At 41.7% G+C, this 24,131-nt stretch overlaps 1 protein-coding gene across 1 annotated transcript in view; it reads right to left on the bottom strand.

The window, feature by feature from the left end:
• The window catches only part of LOC121865593, a 157,627-nt gene that overhangs the window by 123,436 nt on the left and 10,060 nt on the right, over positions 1 to 24,131 (bottom strand). Inside the window, exon 2 of the mRNA XM_042365102.1 lies at positions 22,119 to 22,271. Coding sequence (XP_042221036.1) covers positions 22,119 to 22,271 — 153 coding nt within the window. The remainder of the gene's footprint in view (positions 1 to 22,118; positions 22,272 to 24,131) is intronic.

Here is a 24,131-nt window from a genome sequence, read left to right as displayed (position 1 = left end):
TTAAAATGACAAAATAGTTATGGTACCTGAACATAAATTGGTGATGTTCACCTGTAAAGAAGAAAAAAATATCTGTACAGTAAATGAAATTATAAAATAAATATGCTTAGGAGGCATGTTAAGGGTAAATAACAAGTGAACTATTACAGAAACACTTGAAATACCGAGGAATGCACCAAACTCCACGAGGACCAGATGTAAGCAGAGGGTATGCCGAACCATGGATACCAGCGCCGGTGGGTACTAGCGGCCGTCCGGCAAACAAAAATTTTGACGGACGACGGGAGGTGCCAGAGAATAGAGTACCGGAATAGGGAGGTTCAACCTGTATACTGATGTAATATAATTTCCAGTATTTATTTTTCACCTGTTCATCTATTAATACTTAAATTATTTTAATTATAATTTAAATCAATTTACTGTAAAAGGATGGTCAAGGTTATATTTTCGGTTCGCATCTAAATAATTTTTCAAACCTTAGACGTAGAAAATGTGGATTTTTTTTTATTTCCCAGGAAGGATAATAATGTTAATAATGTTTAAACCACAAATATGTCAGGTTAATAATGTTAATAATTTTCAAAATACAAATATGATAGTTTTATATTAATGTTAATGTCATACACATCTTTTCAAACTATAAATATGATGGTTCTATATTATTACACTGTAAATTTTCAGCCATACCGTGGTAGAACCCTTTACAACTGTACTATTACTCTCTGCAAAAATTAATGTTTCGTCGCAGAGTCCTAAGCACCACACACTCACTCATTCATCCGGCATGATTATAGTAGCAAGTTTGTACATTGCTAAGAAGGTGCATTCTTAAAAACAAAATAGGAGAGATCTATTTTTGCATGTTATTACAGGATTTGCTATACCCAAGTTAAAAATTTTCCACTATTGTATTGATATTGGCTGTAATATTTTTGTTTTGTAAGTCAGAATCTCCCAATTTTGCCAATGTACTTAATATACTCTCAATAAGGCATTGCAGACTAGGGCTTGAGTAGCTGTTCAACCGCAGGTGTCAGCTTCCCAGTTTAGTGTTTACACACATATGCATGTAACATGGTTAGGTTTATGTATAGGGTTCTTCTGCAAGATTAGTTTATTCCTCGCGGAGCTTGGATGGTGTGACCGAGCAATGTATTAGCCCCTGTCTTATAGGCAGAAGTTATGTAAATGAGTTAATTACATTAGACTTATATACAGGTACTTCCCGACTTACGACGGGGTTAGGGACTGACATCCAGGTCGTAAGTCAAAATGGTCGTAAGTCGAAATGCTTAAATAACACATAGATAATCGAAAATTTGGGTCTCTTTTTCTTCTCAGCACCACAAAACACTCACTTTTTAAGCTTGCCAGCTATTTTAAAGTGAATTACAGATGAAAATTTTGTCTGTGTACTGACTTTGGTACTCAAAAATACATAATTTGATCACATTTTGGTACGACTGAGGCAGGTCGTAAGTGCGGGTGGACGTAAGTCGAGTCGGTCGTAAGTCGGGGAATACCTGTAAAGTCATGCGCCGGTTAACGTCCGACCGAACAACGTCTGATCGTATATACGTCCGTGCCCCCCCCCCCCACCAAAAAAAAAGTGATGCCTGCTGGACCACCACTCCACGACCCAGTGATGGAGAGACAATGATCCTCCCCATACTGGTCAGATATTATGTGTTAAAGGAATATGCTTCCTTACTTAGGCTTTTCTAAGCATTTGCCTACAGGTGAAATGTTAACCTACATCTATTGAGGATAAAATCTTTCACCTACAAATTGACAATAACACATTTGCTGTAATCAGACATATGTAGTTGCCTCAACAATTGCAACCCCACTTACAATTGGGGTTGCAATTTCAAATTCTGTGGCATTACTAAAAATAGTAAAGTTTCTGGTGCACTCTTAAGATTAAGAGAGAAAACGGAGGACTCAGGCGTCCTGAGGTGAGAGAAAATGACTCCTATGACGGGGGACCAAATAAACAAAAGCGTATGCTACATGTTTTGTGGACTACAGTATTAAGCGTACCCTTTTCATCACTTTGTAATAAACCTAGCCATGCCTATGTGTGTTTATGATATTTACCATAACATTATATATACATTTAGTGGGTCTAAATGGTCGTAAAATGGGAAACTTGGGGTTGTGTCTTGGGTGCCTGAACCAATTAGAATAAATCCCATAGGTTCTGTGCTTTCGTTATCGGCGGGATCCCAATTAGGCGCGATAACCAAGGGATGACTGTACTGTATATACTTGTGACACTGGCCAGTTGCTTCTGGTGTTATGGTACAGGGGTACCAAGTGACAGCACTAGGATCCTGCTTCCTCTATCAAGGAATAAACAATTAAAATTTAAATTGAAAAAAACATTCAAATAAATAACTATCTTACAAGAATCCCTCCAATGTAGGTTATATTCACCCAGGTCGTTTGGGTGGAAAATTATGAGAAGAGCTTAGTCACTCTTAACTAATGATAAATAAACACGCAGGCAGGCCTTCAGCGCCAACTATCAAATCTTATCTCAAATAAATAAACAAACGCCAGACATTCTGTCACCTCACACCCCCACCCTCGGTCTTCCTGCCACCTTCGTGTTCCAAGAAAAAAGATTGGTGATTTCTTTATGTTTATTTTATATAATATCTCAGACTAAAGTTAGGATAATATAATTTGCATTGCTGAAATCCTTGCAAGACAGAGATTAATTTGAATATAAGCGTCATATATTTTGCTAAAGATATAAAAAATGTAGTACATTAGTGTACAATACTGTAGTACATTTTATAAAAAGTTTTTCAACTGTATTTTTGGGTAGATTTACATAAATTTCTACATTTATTTTCATCCATTTACAAGCACACACCATACTAAAAGAAATGTAAAATAAATAAATGACCTTAGTGCAGAGCTGGAGTGCACATGTACTAATTTGATTACGGTACTAAAATTGTTATGTCTAGTGCGAATTACAACATGTTTATATTCAAATAAATCAGTATCTTACAAGGATCCCAGCTGTGTTAATTATATTCTCCTAGGTCATATCAATGGCATTTTAAAATGAGAGAAGCTTAGTAGGACTGTTAAATAAACACACAGAGACCTTCGCCTCAAACTTATCACCTCAACCACTTACTTGGGGGAGGGACTGACGGCTCCGCCACCCAGCGAGGTGGGCACTGCGAGCAGCACCTTAACATGGGACTTAAGGGTGTAATTAAAGATTCACAATAAGATGATTTACCTTACACTGCAATATTGGAGGAACATTACCGTCGTTATTCGAGGCTTTACTGTAATCCAGAATAGTTTATCTAAAAGTTTGGTTAAATAAACATATTTAAAAAACTAGAAATCTATATGATATGGGTGAGTGAGGTGCATTGTGAATGAAGCTGCGAGTTACAGTGAAGACTGGTATTTTCTACTAACATGGAGCTGTGGGGGATTAGTGGGTCTCGTGTTACTGACCTGACCTGATGCAATGTCAGGTGGAGGTGGGGTGAGGGCTAATTGGTCTCATGTTACTGACCTGATGCAATGTTAGGTCACCCAAATGTTGGGTGGGGGATTAGTGGTTCTCATGGCAGGAGGATGTCTTGACTAAAGACGAAAGCTAAGGTAATTTTGAGGCACAAGGCTACTAGCACAAAGTGCATAATATTTCATTCACATCTGCTCTAATTGCATTAGAGAAATGAATTTGGGACCATTGCATATATGGAGATGCATTCCTGATGATGTTAGTGTTTTTTTTACCTATGAGATATATACACTATTGTATATGCAGGGTACGGGTACAGGTACAGCCCCCCCCCCAAATTCGTGGTGATTAGGTTTTCCGAATGGCTGCAAATCGCCAAATCCGCGAATAACACTTGCGGACCGGGGGGGGGAATACATTTTTACTTGTGTACAAAGAAATGTATACAGTGGGGTATGCTATAACGAATGGATCCTACTACGAATATTCCTATAACGAACGGTTTTACCTATAAAATTGAGAATGCTATAACGAACAAAACTCCAACAACGAACATAATTTAATTTTTTTTTTTTTTTTTTTTTTTTTACTAATTTATTGTTTTTTTATTACAAGTATCAATGATATTCTTTATTTCAGGGGTTTAGATGCATATTTATGAACTTTTTTAAAATTTCTACAATTTTATATTATATTTTTCAGTGTTAAGTGGTTGTATTTGGGGGCCTGGAACGAATTAATCCTATAACGAACGAATGCTATAACGAACAAGGTTCTGGAACCAATTAGATTTGTTATAGCATACACCACTGTATTCCCTTCGTGTTTGCCCTTAGGACAATTATTTCTTTTACCTGTAGTATTGTACAGTATACTGTATGTGTATGTGTGTGTGTGTGTGTGTGTGTAGACACATATATTTACAATACAGATAAAGGAAATTACTGTCTCAAAAATAAATGGCTCCCTGTCCCAGCCGCGAAAATGCGGGCAACTTTAAACTATCCACAGACATTTTTGGGTACATCCAGGGTGTCGTCCGCGAATAACCGAGAACCACAAAGTAAAAATCAGTGGCAACACCCATGATTCATACACTAGCATCTCATTGACTACATCATTGTCAGAGAAAGAGATCGCCGAGATGTCCTCATCACCTGTGCCATTAGTGGCTCAGACCACTGTGACACTGATCATGAACTTGTCAGAGCCAAACTCTCACTTTACATTGCCCCAAAACGGCGAAGGCAGCAAGCCTCCAAAAGAGGTTTTAATACTAAGCGTCTGGAAGATCCAGTGGTAGCACATGCTTTCAGAGAGCAACTCGAACATTGGCTTATAGACAACCCAACAGCAAACAACACGAATCCCAGTGCTTAATGGGATACTCTCAACACTGTTATGACAAAAACCTGCAGACAGACCCTCGGCCAGATCAAAAGAAAACACCAGGACTGGTTTGATGAAAATAAACCGGCAATCAAAGTACTCATTGATGATAAACGTGCTGCTTTTACTGACTAGCAGAACAACCCTCACTTTCAGACCATACCTGACACCTTCCGCAAGAATAAAGCAGCTGCCCAGGGGGAACTTCGCATTCTAAAGAATGACAGGCTTAAAAATAAAGCATGTGAAATACAAAAACATGCAGATCGGCACAAGATGCGCAAGTTTTTTAATCCCATTAAAACATTTTATGGGCCAACCACTTGTGGCAAAACCCCCCTCCGCTCATATGGTGGTAACTTCATAATTAAAGACGATGAAGGCCTCCTTCAGCGCTGGAAAGAGCACTACTATTCATTGCTCAACTGAAACACCGATGTGGATGTCCTGACTACCCAGCAGGTCCCTCAGCATCCAGAGCTGACCCACCTCAGCTATCCTTCATCCCTGGATGAGGTAGTTACTGCCGTCAAACAGATGAAAAATTACAAAGCCTCAGGGCCTGATGGAATCCCAGCCGAGGTGCATGATATGCTATTTCCATTAGAATAATAGGGTTGGTATTAACAACGTGTAAGAATGGATTTAACAATTTAATAATAAAAACACACAACACTGGTAATGACACTTCAGCACCCCCATGACGCACAGCCGCACTCCCACGACGCATGGCCGCATTCCCACAGCACACAGTTCATTGCAAGATTCCCATAGCATGCAGCTCACAGCAGGACTCCCAAAGCACAAGGTTCATGGCAGTGTGTGTTGACCGGGCCAGGCCAGAAGTCAAACCCCCCCAGCAAATGGTTCACGGTGGTTAGCTCACCCTCGTCACACTATCTCGTAATCCCGTCTCATTGGCCAGTCCTGCTATAACGTGTTGTGACGTTGACTGACGCCCCGGATGTGGTTTTGGAATGTATTACAGTGTAACTTAGGAAATGCCGAGATATAGAAAATTATCTGGGAAAATCTTGGCATATCTGTCCACCTGCATCACCTACCATGCCTCTGGGTCACTTACTATGATGATTCATTCTTCACCTGCAGTGCTGGTAAGTGTTACTTTTTTACATTTAGTAATTACATGTACACATACTGTACTGTATATGGGTCGTACTGGAAGTGCCTCGATAAGTCGGAATTTGGGATAACTCAGCAAAGCCAGAGCCCCACGTGTGCCGAGTTATCAAAGGTTTACTGTATACAACTTCTTACGGTCGTCACATGGAATGTCAGGACCCTTCTGGATACTGGCACAAATGAGCTTCCTGAAAGAATGCCCTAGTGACAAAGGAGCTGTTTGTGTACAACATCGACTTTGCAACCATTAGTGAATCCCAGCTCCTAGATGAGGGTCAACTCACAGAAGGGCAAGCCTGCTGCAGGGAGGACCCGCATTTACAGAGTTGGCTTTGCCAGTGGCCAATCCATCCTACATAATAGGTTAACTGAAATGCCTGTTGGTATCAACGAGTGCCTCATGATGCTTTTTCATCAGTGCACATGCCCCAACACTGGATGCAAAGGATGACATCATGGAGGCCGTCTATGCTGACCTTGACAGAATGCTAACCTCTATCCCCAGAGAAGATAAGGTTGTGCTCCTAGGTGACTTCTGCAGTTGTATCTCTCACCCCTCCCTGCCATATTTCACTGGATTTACTGTTATTAATTGTGTTTACTGATATAATAGTGTTTAATAGTGATTAATCATGGCATTGTAGCCAGGATAAACTCATCACTGTAACCACCAGGCTACTGGGCTAAGCTCTGGTGTTATGGTTGTTTTTCAACTCGTATTTTCGGGTAGATATACCTAACTTTCTTCATGTACACTCACTCGCTCCCAGGCTCCCGTTGCCAGGTGTATGATCAAAATACATATGAGAGAAATACATATCTTGAAGTCTAATTTGAAAACGGTGATGGGCACAGTGATAAACAAATTATATAAACAATGCATTTACCTATGATAACATAATAAGAAACATTGTATCATCACTAGAGTGAATGAAATAATATTCCCACAAATAACACTTGATAACTCTTGGGCACCTGTGTCCCACATGCTGATACCTTGGTCCCTTGAAGTTTTGCAGAAATGTCACCGGAGGACAAATTTTGTTCTAATTTTTTTTTATTTTTATTATTTTAATTTTTGTATTATTTTTAGGAAAATAATTTTGTCTGGCTTAAGCAATGGCGGCCTTAGTGGGGTCCACCTTAATAAGGTTTTACTGTATGTGCTAAGTCATCAAACGACTGTCATTGACACTACAATATTGCTTATTTATTATTCATCAATTAATAGCCCAACACCATCCACACATACCAACATCACCCACACACCCTAACACGACCCACACACCGCTAACATGGGAATTAAGACAGCAAGCATCCAGAGTGGGGTCTTATTGTATGACAAATTTTTATGTGGTTAACTGATGAACATTTGTGTGTCTGCGTGGTGGCGAGTTAAAGATCAACTGTTGAGGGACGCTTGGCAACACCAGTGCATGTTATCACTCCTTTTCACTACAGTCATGCGCTGGTTAACGTCCTAGATACGTTCTTGAAAACGTGACGTTAACCGAAATGGATGTTGTACGATCATCACATAAACTTTTTATTTATACTTATGTGTATGTGGAATACTATATACGTACATATACACTTTTACTCTTAAATCACTACTGTAATGTGATACAGGTGATTAATTTTTATCTCTTGTGCAAAATATATGACGTTTATATTAAAATTATTCACTGTTTTACAAGGATTCCAGCAACGCTGGGCAGTTGGGGGAGAGGGAGGGAGGGAGCGAGCGAGGGGGCTTGGGGGGAGGGGAGGTAGTACATTTGACAATTGGCACCGGAGCAAGGTCTAACGCGTGTACCTGTATATTTATCAGTTCTTAAGTGACTAAGCTTCTCTCTTATAAAAAGCCAGTGACATGACCTGGGTGAATATAATTAACATTGTTGGGATTCTTGTAAGATACTGATTAATTTGAATATAAACATGCTATAATTTGCACTAGACAAAACAATTTTAGTACCGTAATCAAATTAGTACATGTGCACTCCAGCTTTGCACTAAGAAATCTATGTAAATCTACCCAAAAATACAGTTGAAAAACTTTTTTATAAAATGCACTACAGTACTGTACACTAATGTACAACAATTTTTATCTCTTGAGCAAAATATATGACGTTTATATTCAAATTATTGGCTGTTTTGCAAGGATTCCAGCAATGCAAATTATAATCTCCTAACTTTAGTCTGAGATATTATATAAGATAAAAACTGTAAGCCTAAAAGCCTGGCTGGGGGGAGGGGGGGGGGACTGATGGATACAGCCACGCCACCCAGCGAGGGTTTGGGGGGGTGGGGGGGTTGAGGTGATAAGTTTGAGGCGAAGGTCTCTGTGTGTTTATTTAACAGTCCTACTAAGCTTCTCTCATTTTAAAATGCCAGTGATATGACCTAGGAGAATATAATTAACATAGCTGGGATTCTTGTAAGAAACCGATTTATTTGAATATAAACATGTTGTAATTCGCACTGGACATAAGAATTTTAGTACCGTAATCAAATTAGTGCATGTGCACTCCAGCTTTGCACTAAAGTCATTTACAGTATTTCTGTAAATGTATGAAAATAAATGAAGAAATTTATGTAAATCTACTCAAAAATACAGTAGAAATTTTTTTTATAAAATGTACTACAGTATTGTACACTAATGTACTACATTTTTTATATCTTGAGCAAAATATATGATGCTTATATTCAAATTAATCTCTGTCTTGCAGGATTTCAGCAATGCAAATTATATTATCCTAACTTTAGTCTGAGATATTATATAAAATAAACATAAAGAAATCACCAATCTTTTGTCTAGGAACACAGGGAGGGAGGTAGCCAGCCGAGCGTGAGGTGAGGTGACAGTGTCTTTATTTATTTGAGAAAAGATTTGACAGTTGGCGTTGAAGGCCTGTGTGTTTATTTATCATTACTTAAGAGTGACTAAGCTCTTCTCATAATTTGCCACCCAAACAGCCTGGGTGAATATAACTTACATAGCTTGGATTCTTGTAAGATAGTAATTTTTTTGAATACCAGTATAAACAAGCTATACAGGTATTTGCAATAGACATAACAATTTTAGTACCGTAATCATTTAGTACATGTACAATACAGGTTTGCACTTAGGTCCATTGTTACTGTACAATATTGACTAAATTCACTAGATAACGTACACAACTAATGAAACACGGAGGTTAGGAAGGCTAATATAATAACAAAATGTCTACAATTGCTAATATATTGAAGTAAAAAAAATACAGGTACAGTATAATATACATACAGTAAAACAGGTACAGTACAGTATAGTAAAATTAAACACTACACTGTTCACTGATTGAGAAGTAAATGCAGTATCGTATCCTTAAATCTGATGGACTTTTCTTACGTTTTACTTTGAAAATTAAATTTTACATTTCACTTATTTAACTTAAGTACAGTATACAATTTACATATACATTACACAATTTAAGCCATTCCTGGATCATCAACATCACTGTCACTGCTATCAATTTGATACACAGGTTCCTCAGTTGCAGCTTCAATGACGATATCATCTGTAGCGTGTGAAGGGCCTGGCTGAGGTTCGTCGTGGGGATGACTTGTTTTTTTGATGAAAGTGTCGAGCGTTGTTTGTTTTGTCAGCTTTTTCTTCTCCTCGTAGATTTGACGATATGCGGCAAACACTGTATGTGCATTCCTCTCTATGAGTGAGAAGCGTTCAGTGTTGGGGTCCATCTCTTCGGCACTTTTCAGCAGAGTGTTAAGGCTGGCGAAGAACTTAGATAACCTCTTTACAGTGAACTTCTTCGGTATCTCCTCCACCTCCTCCTCGCTTTCCTTTTCCCTTGCCTCTTCTTCAGCTATTTGATGTTCCTGTAACTCTAACAACTCTTCGTTGGTTAATTCTTCAGGAACAATGTCTAGCAGTTCTTCTATATCGTTGTCGTCCACGCCGAGGTTCAGCTCGTTTGCCAAGTTCACAAGATTGTTAGTAATTTTCTCGAGTTCTGTGATCGTCTCAAAACCCCTGAAATCGTTCACAAATCTCTTCAATATTTTTTCCACACTCCGTTCAAACATTGTTTTGTGACATCATCCCAGGCCCAAGCAATGTTCTTGATGCAGTGGAATATGTTGTATTCTCTCCAAAACTCCCTCAGTGTCTTCTCGCCATCATCCGTTGCAGAAATAGCCATTGCAAAGGTCCTCCTGAGGTAGTAGGACTTGAAAGCTGCAATAGCCCCTTGATCCATAGGCTGAATCAAAGAGGTGGTATTCGGCAGCAGGAAAACCACTTTGATGTTGGGGTGGAGGTCACCAATGAAGGGGGGGGTGACCTGGAGCATTGTCCAAAATTAACAAAATTTTGAACTCTATCCCTTCTTCTTTGCAGTATTTTTCAAGGTCACTAGCATAGCAGTTGAGAAGAGCATCCTGGAACAATGCTTGCATCATCCATGACTTTTGGTTGGCTCTATAATACACTGGTAACGTAAGTTTGTTGACTTTTTTAAAAGCCCTGGGGTTTTTACTATGCCACACCACAAAAGGTTTCAACTTGAATCCGGTAACACTCCCGCCCAACATAACAGTCACTCGATCCTTGAATGCCTTAAAGCCTGGCATCGACTTGGCCTCCTTGTGTATGAATGACCTTTCGGGCATCCTCTTCCAAAACACCGAGGTTTCGACCATATTAATTATTTGCTGGGGCAAATATCCTCCCTCGACGATAAGGTTGTCCAAGGTTTCGATGAATTCCGCAGCACCTGCAGAATCCGCGCTCGCCGACTCGCCGCTGACCTTGACGTTATGCAGCCCATAGCGATGTTTAAAGCGCTTAAACAAGCCAGAGCTTGCGAAAAACTCTCTGTTGTAGTCGGCTCCTGCTTGTTGCTTCAACATCTCGAACAAACTTTTTGCTTTGGCCGTGATGGTTAGCGTGCTGAGTGGGACTCGATTTTGAGTCTGGTCTTCAATCCAGGTCATCAGCATCTTTTCCATATTTGATATCGGCCCCTCTCGAAACTTGGTCAATCTTGTTGCCTTCAGTGAAGCCGATCCTTTTCAAGAATCTTCTCTCTGTTTTTCATTATCGTCGTGATCATAGTGACATGCCGAAATCACGTGCAATATCATTCACAGATTTACCGCCGTCACGCTGTCTTATTATTTTCTGCTTCTCCTCCAAATTAATGCTCTTGTGTTGTTTCTTGCTGCTGCTACCACTAGGGCTGGTTGAGCTGCGTTTGGGACCCATAATTAACTTTAGGGTGGATTGATTTTAATAAAATCAAATGAAGACAATGGAATATTAACGTTCACGATACGCGGAGGTAATGAGGAATGGACGATGATGATGCGACGCTGCCGAGAGCAAAAACAAAGCCTAAACTGTTATACAGTTTGTAAACTTTTTATTTTGTAAGTAAAGAAATCAAATTAAAAGTAATGTACTGTACACTACAATAGACAAAAAACAGAAACAGTAACATAGGCATTTCTTATATCTATCAAAACATATTATGGATACATAGTTACTGTACTGTATCGTTATACGCCTGGCAGCACAATCGATAAGAATACGCGATGCATACGTGACGCAAACGTGACTATGCCCACTCTAAGGCCATTTGGTACGCTACTTCACATTATTTGAATGTTTTTTTTTCAATTTCAATTTTAATTGTTTATTCCTTGATAGAGGAAGCGGGATCCTAGTGCTGTCACTTGGTACCCCTGTACCATAACACCAGAAGCAACTGGCCAGTGTCACAAGTATATACAGTACAGTACAGTCATCCCTTGGTTATCGCGCCTAATTGGGACCCCGCCATAACGAAAGTACAGAACCTATGGTTCAGGCACCCAAGACCCAACCCCAAGTTTCCCATTTTACGACCATTTAGACCCACTGAATATATATATAATGTTATGGTAAATATCATATACACACATAGGCATGGCTAGGTTTATTACAAAGTGATGAAAAGGGTACGCTTAATACTGTAGTCCACAAAACATGTAGCTATGCTTTTTTATTTGGTCCCCCGTCATACGAGTCCATTTTCTCTCACATCACAACGCCTGAGTCCTCCGTTTTCTCTCTTAATCTTAGAGTGCACAAGAAACTTTACTATTTTTAGTAATGCCACAGAATTTGAAATTGCAACCCCAATTGCAACTGGGGTTGCAATTGTTGAGGCAAGTACATATGTCTGATTACAGCAAATGTGTTATTGTCAATTTGTAGATGAAAGATTTTATCCTCAATAGATGTAGGTTAACATTTCACCTGAAAGCAAATGCTTAATAAAGCCTAAGTCAGGAAGCATATTTCTTTAACACATAATATCTGACCAGTATGGGGAGGATTATCATGTCTCCGTCAGGGGGGTCGTGGAGTGGTAGTCCAGCAGGTGTCACGTTGTTTTTTTTTTGGGGGCCCACGGATGTATATGCGATCGGACATGGTTCGGTCGGACGTTAACCGGCACATGACTGTGGATATATGTGGATATATATATATATATATATATATATATATATATTGTTTTTTTTTTAGACACGATGTATATGCGATCGGACATGGTTCGGTCGGACGTTAACCGGCACATGACTGTGGATATATGTGGATATATATATATATATATATATATATATATATACACAGTCAACCCTCGCTTTACGTGGTCCCACTTTACGCGTTTCCACGTTTACGAGGTACCCTGGCGAAACCGGAATGCTCACTTTCCGCGGTGCGTGTACCCCTTTACGCGGAGAGTGGCTGGCGAGCCACGCCATTTTTGGATCCAAACCTCCTGCCATCTCTCCCGCCATCTGCCATGTTGTGTAAGCGGCGCACGTAGGTTGCGCAGTGTGTGTCTTTGTCGAGTTATCAGTGACGTCATATGACGTATCGGACTGTAATTGCGCCATGCATCCTTACCTCCCTCCGCTGCTAGCTGTGATTGGTTTAAAGTAATATGACATGTCCACCCGCGGCACGGGAGGGAAGAAAGTCGACGCTTGACCTAGCCACGGCAGTTTCATCCCTCCAGGCCACATCGTGTATACGTGAATCCATTGTTCTGTAAAATGGCTTCCGCCGGACCACCGCCCCCAGAGAGAAACCTTTCCTTACCTGGACCTGGCCGCCCTAAGCCAAAGAAGACACGGAGTTCCTTAAGCTACGAAATTAAGTATAAGATCATACAAGAGTTGGAGAAAGGAACAAGACAGGTTGATCTCACGCGCCAGCATGGTGTTAACGAGTCTACAATCAGGACAATTAAGAAGGATGCAGCCAAGATAAAGGAGCACATGAACATCTCAAAGTCTACAGGTGCTTCTATGATCAAGTATCGCCAAAACCAGGTGCTTTTCAAGACAGAAAAATTACTTGTGAGCTACTTGGTGCGTCAGGCGCGACGGAACATGGCGGTGGACACGCGCTCAGTTAAGGAGTACGCACGTGAACTGTATGCTGCAGTGTCACGAAAGATGGGAATTACAGAGCCCAAACCCTTCAATGCTTCCTCTGGGTGGTTACAGAGGTTTAAGAAGAGAAACAAGATCACCAATATCAACATTGGTGGTGAAGAAGCTAGTGCTGACCGTGTTGCGGCTAGGGAATTTCCTCCGTTTTTACGTGAGATTATGGAGGAAGGACAGTACACCAACGACCAGGTGTTTAACAGGCCTATGAAGTAAAACCTGCACTTGGACATCGCCCAAACCACAGCCAACAGCTCCAACTCAATAGTGGCATAGCGCATCTCGGTGTCAGAGAGGAAACGCGAGCCGCACTGGACGAGCCGGAACTGCCCTCCACCGTGATCCTGCAATAGGGCGTATCCCATGCCGTACAAGCGTGAGGCATCTGTCTGCAGAACCGTCGGCAAGGCCGTGGCGAGGACAGGTGGACTAGACAGGGCCTGTTTCACTTGCTGTAAGGCCTTGTCGTGGTCGGGGGTCCACAGGAATGTCCTCTTGGGGCTCATCAGGGGGCGAAGTGGTTGGGCAGCTGCGAAGATGTCCGGCGAAAACTCTGCTAACTGGTTGACGAGACCGATGAAGGATCTCAAGTCGGTGAGGTTAGCAGGGGTGGGAAAATCCGTGATGGCGCGGACCTTCTCCGGGTCAGCTGCAATACCATTCCCTGAGAGGGTGTACCCACAAAAGTCCACTGAAGAGCTGGCCAGAACAAACTTGTCGGCAATTAGGGTGATGCCGTGCTTCCGGCATCTGTTGAGTACCTCGTAGATACGGCAGAGGTGGTCCATGTAATCCTCATTGTACACGAGTATGTCGTCGACCACTTTCATGCAGTTTGCCAGACCTTGTAGAGCCATATCACCTCGAAGGCAGAAAGCATCTCCTGTAGCGGCGAATCCCATGGGGCCACGGCAATAACTGTAACGTCCATGCGGGGTGATGAAAGTTGTAAGTGGTCGGTCTTCTTCGGCAAGCTCTATCTGCCAGTATCCACACAGGGCGTCCATCGTCGTGAAGAAGCGTGCCTTCGGGTTCACACTGTGTATAGCTGCAAAGGGCGTGAGAGAAGGGTGCGCAGGACGAGACACCTGGCTGTTGAGCTTGGAGAGGACAGTGGGGAACCGAACACCACCTTTGGGTTTTGCGACGACTACCATAGGGTGACACCATGGAGACGGGTCATCACCGGCTGGTGCAATAATTTCTTGGGCGACCATGGAGTCCAGCTCGTGTTTGACCGCCTCGCGGAAGACCAGGGGAACCAGTAGAGGAGTGTAGATAGCGAAGGGCTTCGCGTCGTCCCTCAAGTGGATCCTCATGGGGGGACCTACCATTTTCTTGAGAGGCTTGGATTCCAAAGCGGACTTGGTCACCAGAACGTCGCTGAATTCCTTCAGGAAGTACTTCCGAGCATCCGAAGGAGAGGTGTCACTGGCAAGAGGCAGGGGTAGGGCGACAGCAGGGTAGTTGCAGCTCCCTTCGTGCACCCTGTTGGCGTGTTTTACCTCGAGAATAGGTTTGGGGAAGCCCTGGGAGATGATGGCCAACTCTTGACAATGTCTGTAGGACAGCAAAGGAGTCGGGACACCGTTATGCACATTAATCCAGGCTTGACACGACCTGTTGCCAAAGGTGACCTGTGCTTGGAGTGAACCTAGGGCTGGGGCCATCTGTGAACCATCTGCCATAAAGCGGAGATCCTTGGGGGGCGGTCCTAGATCACTTGGAGAGAGCCCCAAGCATTGCAAATGCTGGGGACCGATGACTGTAGCATCAGCGCCGGTGTCGGGCAACATCTGAAGACGGGATGACACACTGCCGTAGGTCACGATGACGCTGATGTGCTGGGGAACTTTGGTCCTGGGACGCGAAGGGGAGCACACTTCCTAATATGGCTCGAGCGTTGTCCAGGGTCGTCATGCTTCTGATTGGAAGACTGTGGGCGGCCCTCACTGGTGGAAGGGCGCTGAAGCTTCCGCCGACGCTGTCCCTTGGGTTTGTTGGTAGGGCAACACTTGTCGTAGTGGCCCAGACGACCGCACACATTGCACTGGACGCGTTTGGCTGGGCACCGTACTGTGAGTGACCAGTGGCCCTTACGGTCACAACTGTTGCAGGTAGACTCAGCAGCTGGACACACCTGTGTTCCGTGCTGCTTACCACAGTTGTTACAAAAGGAACCGGGCGTGGGCGTGGTGGGCGAAGGCGTTGGAGTAGACTTCTTGTCCTTCTTGTACCGGGACACAGCGCGTACAGCTGTAGGGGGAGCTCGGATGGCAGAGGTGGCACACCTGGCAGCCTCATAGGAGCGACATATTGTCAACACATCCTTAAGAGAAGAGGAAGAGTCGAGGGAGGTGAGGCGTTGGACAAGCTCCTCGTCCTTAACACCCATCAGGATCACCTGCTTCAACTGGGTCTCCTCGCACTGCTGGTGGTTACCTGGGCATATATCTACCTCTTCCGAGGCTCTCTTGAGTCGTACATAAAAGGCATCAAAAGTCTCGCCCTCCATCTGTCTGCAGCTAAACAATTCCCTCCTGCGTAGAGCTTCATTCCGCTGCCCTTTGATGTGCCGTTGTAGAATATCCAGTACCTCCTCTACAGACAACGAAGAGGTCGGAGGTACCTGCAACGTATGTTCCAAGACACGCTGAGTTTCCAAGGACAGGCACATACGCAGCTGAATAAGTTGTTTAGGCTGTGACAAACTCTGGAGATCCACCATTGTAGCATAATCAGTCCACCGTCGCCGCCATTCACGAAAAGTCTGGAAATTCACATCAGGCTTCAAGATGGGCGGTGTTTGAGCAGCCGCTTTAGGTGGGGCTGGGGGGCGTGAAGAAGCATTGATGAGGTATCTGAACCAGTCGATACCGAGGCAGTGTTAGAGCCAGGGGCTTGGTTAACAGTGAGGCGAGATATCAAAGCTTCAAACCGTGCACTGTCTTCCAATCTCCGTTGGTGGTCTCTCTCTGCCTCTGCTTGTCTTCTTTCTTCGTCCTCCACACGTCTTTTAGCAAAGTCGTGACGCCGTTCATCCCTCATAAACTTCATTAAAGCAATTATCTCTGGAGACAACGCTGAATATCGAGGTGAAGGGCTGCGCGATGTGGTGGAAGCTGGAGCGTCCTGTCAGCCTGGTCATCCATCTCTGCCGAGCTGTCATCCGACTGACTCATCCGGCGTTGGCTCCACGACTGCGTAAGGCACGAGACATAATTACTTCATCTGTGTACTGTGTCTTAAATCAGTGTTGACCGGTCAGCCCGTCGTATCAACAAGATCTGAGACAAAAAATTAATTAAATGCACAGATAAGTAGATTATATATATAAAATATATATAAAGGAATGGCCGCAGTCAGTGTACGTGTGTGTGTGTGTGTGTGTGTGTGTGTGTGTGTGTGTGTGTGTGTGTGTGTGCACGCGCCTCGGGCAGTGTCTCGCTGTGAGGGGGTGGAGGGGTGGAGGCGGCGACTCGCGTCGTCAGTTACCCTCCAGGCATGGCGGGGGGAGGCTGCACTGAACTCTACTCCTCCCACATGCCCTGAACATGCCTTACACCTTGGGAATCCTTTAGAACAAGGTCACACAGTTATGGCACTAAACACACAATGCACTATACACTTCACAGGAAATTACTGTAACTGACACTGCTCAAAGTTGCTATAAATTCTATGAAGAGACGGCCATTAGCGGTGGTTGACACAGAGCAGGGGTCCATAAGCCGGTCTTGCCACAAACTTTACACTGCATTTGTATAATGATCCAGTTAAATGACACACTGCGCCATGCATATGTTCTGGGTATCAAGTTCTATCTACAGGAGCGAACACAAACACCTGTAGAGTTTTCGTAGGTTCTATTTACTGGATAAACAGAGATACACAAGGGAGGTGGCGCTCCTTACTCTGTCTGGGGGGTCAACTAGCCTTTTAGGCGACATGTGGCAAGTGATACATTAGCAGCTTCCATATGTCGCCAGGCACATTAATTAAGCGTGTGGAACATGGTAAATACATTGCCACACGCTGCTAGCTAGGCAGAATAAATAATGTATATAAATGGAGCACATACATAATATACATACACCCTCCATGGTGCATGCCCTGAAATTCATGCGAGGGATGGATGACGTTTTTGCTCCATACATAAACATCATGGAAGAATGAAAAGAAAGAGACGACATCATCAATCATTGGTGGCAGTGAGGAAGCAGCTGAATCCACCGTCGCCCCCACTTCACCACCCGTTATGAAATTGAGTGACGATGAGCCCGATGACCCCCGTCCTGTCGCCGAGGATAGGTACGGTACAGTAAAGTGAAATTTTAATCTTTTTTTTTTTTTAATAGCTTTCCTTGCCATGTTTATTGTTTGTAAAAATGCACAGCACAGTACAGTTCAGTACTGTACATAGGAAGTGGAGGTGCAGTTATTCACAAAACATTTGTGTTTGTTGTCGGCAGTAGTGACGGTGAGGAGGTGGAGGAGGCAGAAGAGGGAGTGGAGGGAGTGAGTGGTGACCTTGGACGCGGGAGCAGGGACGAGTGGAGATGCCAGCCAGTACATTACGGGTGTATTAATTGTTTTTATAGCTATTTTTGCATTTTAATATTAAATACTGTACATTACGGGTGTATTAATTGTTTTTATAGCTATTTTTGCATTTTAATATTAAATACTGTACATTACGTTTCAACAAAACTACCATTTATTTCTGAGAACATGGAAATGTAATATTTTTGCTGAAATGATGTACGTATTACAGTGGAAAGTGGGATAAAATTGTGACGAAAGCAATGACTTTTTCTTTCGTTCAAAAGATGTTGCCGTAATCGCTTTTCGAATGGTTTTCAGTTGTGGGATTATAAGGCTAATGATAGGATACAATAATATTGTAATACAGTACGAGTACAACAGTTTTTTAACTGAAAACCATTCAAAAAGCGATTTCGGTAAAATCTTTTGAATAACGAAAGAAAGCGAAAGTCATTGTTTTCGTCATGATTTTATCCCACTTTCCACTGTAATATGTACGTCATTCCAGCAAAAATATAATATTTCCATATTTATTTCTGAGAATACGTATATTCATTCAGTCACAGTTAAGGTAAAATATACTTGTGATGTAATATTTTAATGAAAATACGGTACCGTAGTTTTCTTTTGTTTCAAATTTAATTAACAAAGATTGATGTTTCAAATGTAATGAACAAAAATTTATGTACAGTATCTATAAATAAACTTTAATAAATGACTACTTTATGTTTTACATCGTCCTGTGCTACCATACCATAGATTTGGCTACTTTGGGCTTGCTATGATGACGCAAGAGATCTGCCCTGGCAACTGTACCGACACTCACAGCTGGTTGTGCGTTGGTGCATCGTTTCCATTGTTTACTGGTAGTTACTGGTAAATATTTTTCAACCTAACGAAACTATTACCCGTTTAGAGGTCGACCCCCAATTTTTTTGCCAAATAATTTGGTCTTAAAAACTCGAACTACACACAGGTATATACGGTAAATAAGGACATGGGGGGGCAGCAAAAATATGCGGCTTTTTAACATCGACGGGTATCTCTGTTACGTAACCCCTGCGTATGTTAAGGGCCGACTGTACAGTAATGTTATTTAATGTTAATAAATGGAACAACAGAAGTAGCTAACCATTAATGGTAAATAAAAATAAAAATTGATTGGGAACGCCATCGTATGTAAGGGCGTACATGTGAAAAAATCGTCATTTCTGTACATAGGAATATGAAAGCAGCACTTATTACTGTTCATATATGTTTTAAATAATACTTAATAAATACTTAGTAATGTAAAATAAAAATTCTACTCACAAATGGTGGTAAAGTCTAAAACACAAGGACAGCCAATGAATATTGTGCAAGTCTTTACTCAGAAGACTAAGTCATCAGGTTCAACTCTGGCTGAAGCTGAAGCTTTCCATTAAGATATCATAGCTGTTGCTGAAACTGTTACTGAACCTCAAGTTGTTGCCGAAGCTGCTTATGATGCTGAATTTGATGGTGTAGCTGAAGTTGATGGTTTAGGCCTTCGATTAATAAAGCTGTCGAAAGAACCATTCACAGCTGCTTTCTTTTCTCATTATACATCTTTATGTAGAGGTCATATGCATTTTTCACATCCCTGTTAATTTTAATGCTTCTTTCTGTTAATGGATCCACTTCAGAAAATATGTTCATTGTTTGATCCATAAAATATCCACAGACTTCTCAACTTTTTCATATCATTTTAACACATCTAGTTTCTTGGCTAAGCTTATACACTTTCTTTTAGCTTTTGAACCAGCACTACCATCACTTGCTCTCTTGCTCATGTTGAATAGGGGCGCAAAAATGCCGTAAGAAACCTGAGAAAGGTTTTCTCCTTTTCCTGTTCAGATGTGTGAAAACAGGGCCCGCCAACTGCGACTGTTTATGCTTGCGTCACGTCTCACAAGCTCGGTAGCCTCAGAGCGCAAGGCTTTTTTTTTTTAATACATATCGGGATTTAGTTATTATTTATATGAAAATTTAATTTTACTTTATTTTTTATATTTTCGTCTTAAATACGAAGACAACAATGGTGTAAATTGAATTGGGTCCTAAATTAACCTGGTTCTTAAATATGAATCATTGTTATCGAAGGCTTTCCTGTATTCTATATGAGGCGCTCCGCATCGTATGGGTTATTCATGCCAAAATTTGAAACCGAGAAAACCGCGTTTAAAGTTTTTCCAATTTTAAACATGCATAACTTTGTTCTTTTTTGAGATACAGCATTAATTTTTCATGAATTTTGAAGCTAAAGGACTGTACTTGCAGATGGTACGTAGCACATCATGAAGTAATGTACTGGGTTGTTGAAATGTTGACTTGAAGCAACAAAACTCCCACTCGCTTATGGCTTTTTTTACTCTAATCGATATCAGAGTGTAGTTCCCGCCCGCTGGAGGGGCCATGACATAGATAGCAGACGCTCACTGTCATTGGCTGAGACGGGGGAGGAGACTGTACGCTGGCCGCTGTGATTGACCTCCCGCTCCTCTCATTCACTCACTGATGGGATGAGAACACCTTACGATGCGAAAGCCAAGCCCATAATTTCCTGTCTGCCACAAATAGATGTTGTACCCTATTTTCAAAGGGTTTTCAACCTTATTTACAGAGAAGTAAGGAGATCTTATCAACTACCATTGTCTAGACTCTAGAGCTAGGGCAAAAATGATGCTTTCCAAAAAAAACGGGTTTCGTCTGGATGGTCTAAAAGCACCTAACGATGCGGGATACCTCATATATAGGATGATGTGTTCGTGTAACCGAGTACAAAAACTGAAGAAAATTACATAGATCTACCCAAAATTACAAGTTGATAAATAAACATAACATAAAGCTCATTGGATGATGAAATTTCCCCCTTTGGCCTGGTAGTGAGATGGTATAATTTCTTTTTAATGTACAGTTCTGTACTGTATTGTTCCTTTTGTAAATACACCCTATATTAAATATATTGAGGCTTAAAGGCAAAAAATTACTTTTACTTTCCACAGTACTTAAGGAATTAAAAAAATAAGAAAATAATAAGATTTTGGGAAACTCGAGTATAAATATTACACTTACAGTGTGTAATAAAAAGACCATGATACTTAAGTAAACAAAGTTCAAATTTTTCCAGAAATTAAACAGGTCTTGGTCCGAAGCAATTTGAATTTGGGAAGTTTGACTGCAAAACGTTAGTTTCATTGTACAAGTTGACAATCCCTTATCCGAAATCCTTGGTGCCAGAGGCATTTCGGATTTCGGAATTTTTCGGTTTTCAGAGTTTATTTTTATTTTATTTTATTTTTTTTAATGTATATTAGCCTACCCGGGCATAGATCACTGACCCACATCAGAGCCTGCAAAATATAATACAAATTATAATTATAATAATCATAATAATAATAATAATAACAATAACAATAACAATAATAATAATAATAACAATAACAATAATAATAATAATAATAATAATAACAATAATAATAATAATAATAATAATAATAATAATAATAATAATAATAATTCATAGGTCAAGGTCGTGTTTCTCACTTTTGATCTTTTTTTCATTCTTGTATTTCTTTATTATTATTATTATTATTATTTTATTATTACAGTACTCCTGTATTATTGTTATTTTTATTAATTTTATTATTATATTTTATTATTATTATTATTATTAATGTCATCATATTATTTTATTTTGGTGTATTTTTATTAAAATGTTTATTTACTGTACTATGAATAATTACTATTATTATAATTATTATTACTATTACATTTTCGCCCCCCAGGCCCTGATGTGGGTCAGTGATCTATGCCCTGGTGGGCTAATCCCTGTAAAAAAAAGAAAAAAAAGAAAAGGTTTTCAAAGCTTTTCGGTTTTCGGATAAAGGGTTGTCAACCTGTACATCACTTTTCTCTGGAACACATATGTGACATATAAATAAGACCCCCTACTGTATAATGAATTTCCAATCTAATACAAAGAGACCAAAATATAAAAAATTCACATGAATAATACCTGTATTGGCAGCAGAATGAGAAGTCCAATCTGGATACCCAGCACCCAGCCAGCAGTGGACAAGAAAAAGTCATCATGTTTCCACCAAGTACTCTGATAGACGATTGACATCAACAGAGTCAATATCCATAGTCCCAAGGATGAATAAAGACCCTGCAAAAAATATGGTATTAAAAAAAAAAAAATTAAGATTTAAATTTCATGAGACAAAGTTGAAAACATTTTTCATCAATAAGTAACATTAAGTTGTCTGGTTTTATTTATAAAGCAAATTGTTTGTTTGTTTGTTTGCTATCTCTGACTGCAGTTTTGAAGACACAGTTGAGAATTGGTATACTGTATACAGTAAACCCTTGAAAGTCTGGACAATTTTGGGGAAACAGGGGGCCAGACTGGTTCATTGTCAGGACTTTAAGCATTTTTTTTTGGGGGGGGGGGGTCTGGGGGCCACTGCACTAACCAGCCACTCAGTAGCCCCCCTCGCTCGCTCGCACGCACGCACTTACACACACCACGCGTACCATGCGCCACATGTGCCTGCCTAAGCAAGATATTGGTGATAGTGAGGTTGTGTGCTGCATACTTGCTGAGGAGGAGTAGGCCATTGCGATTACACTTGCCCAATTCATTTCACCCTGTGATTCCCTGCCAAATGTCAGTACCTCTGCCAACTCTAACATTGAAGTCACCTAGGAGCACAACCTTATCTTCTCTGGGATAGAGGTTAGCACTCTGTCAAGGTCAGCATAAAAGACCTCCTTGATGTCATCCAGTGTTGGGGCGCATGCACTAATGAAGAAGGCATGACGTGAGTGAATCAGTGGGACTCTGAGTGCCATGGGGTGCTCATTGATTCCAACAGGCATTTCAGTTAGCCGATGTTGAATGCATTGGAGGATAGCAAAGCCAACTCCATAACTGCAGTTTCTCTCCACAGCAGACTTACCCTTCCAGAAGAAGGTATAGCCAGACCCCCGTTCTGTGAGTCGACCCTCTTCCTGGACCCGGGACTGACTAATGGCTGCTATGTCAATGTTATACCTAGCTAGCTCTTTTGCCAAAAGGGTGGTTCTTCCTTCAAGACGCTCATTTGTGACAGTCTCCAGAAGGGTCCTGACATTCCATGCAATGACCATAAGTGGTTGTATAGTTTTGATTTTGCTTGGATCTGTGATTATGATTGTGTTTTTGACTGCATCAGGATGACCTTACTGGGTGTGGTTCCCCAGTCAGGTTGTTCGTTAGGCAGGCTATGTTTAGGGCACCGTTTCTAGCCCTGGGTTAGGGTGCTGCTGGCAGTAACCCCCCCCCCCAGAAATAAAAAAAAAAAAGGGGAGGGAAATAGGCAGACGTTCTGAAACGTCACCCGGGGCACGCAAGCCGGGCGTTCTGGAACATCACCCGTGGCCTTAGGGTTAATCCGCAAGGCAGCAAAGCAGTGGTTGGTAGGCGCCAGGACACGTCCACATGTCAGTGGGCCTATGCGCCATTCCTCTGGGGTCCACTGCAGCTACGAGATCCTCTGCTGGTCTAGCCTGGGCCCACAAGGCACCCAGTTAATGTGTGATGCCACGAGGAGGCACAGCAGGAGTCTTGAAGGTGAAGAGGCTGTGTACTGGCAGGGGAAGACTTATGCAAGTTGCTTCCCTGTTCACCACGAGGGCTAGCCAGCGGCGGTAGCTGAAAGCAAAAGAAAGCAAGCAGTGCTTGCACCTTAACACTAACATAATGCTGCCACACTAGACGCATTACACCACCCTGTGTGCACACACGTGCACGTGCGTGCACGCACACACACCACCTCTAACACTACCCATACACCCTCCAATGCTACCTACACACCCTCCAACACTACCTACACACCCTCCGACACCACCCATACACCCTCCAACATCATTCCAACACACCCTCCAACATGGGAATAAACAGATCAATGCACCCAATGCATTAAGTTTAGGTCTTATTGTTTAACATATATTTGTGTGTGGTTAACTGATGCACAAGTCCATGACT

The sequence above is a fragment of the Homarus americanus genome, unplaced genomic scaffold (genome assembly GCF_018991925.1).
Source record: "Homarus americanus isolate GMGI-L3 unplaced genomic scaffold, GMGI_Hamer_2.0 scaffold17533, whole genome shotgun sequence".
NCBI classification, from domain to species: domain Eukaryota; kingdom Metazoa; phylum Arthropoda; class Malacostraca; order Decapoda; family Nephropidae; genus Homarus; species Homarus americanus.
Note: the sequence above shows the minus strand (reverse complement) of the source record. Positions and strands in the feature narration are given on the sequence as shown.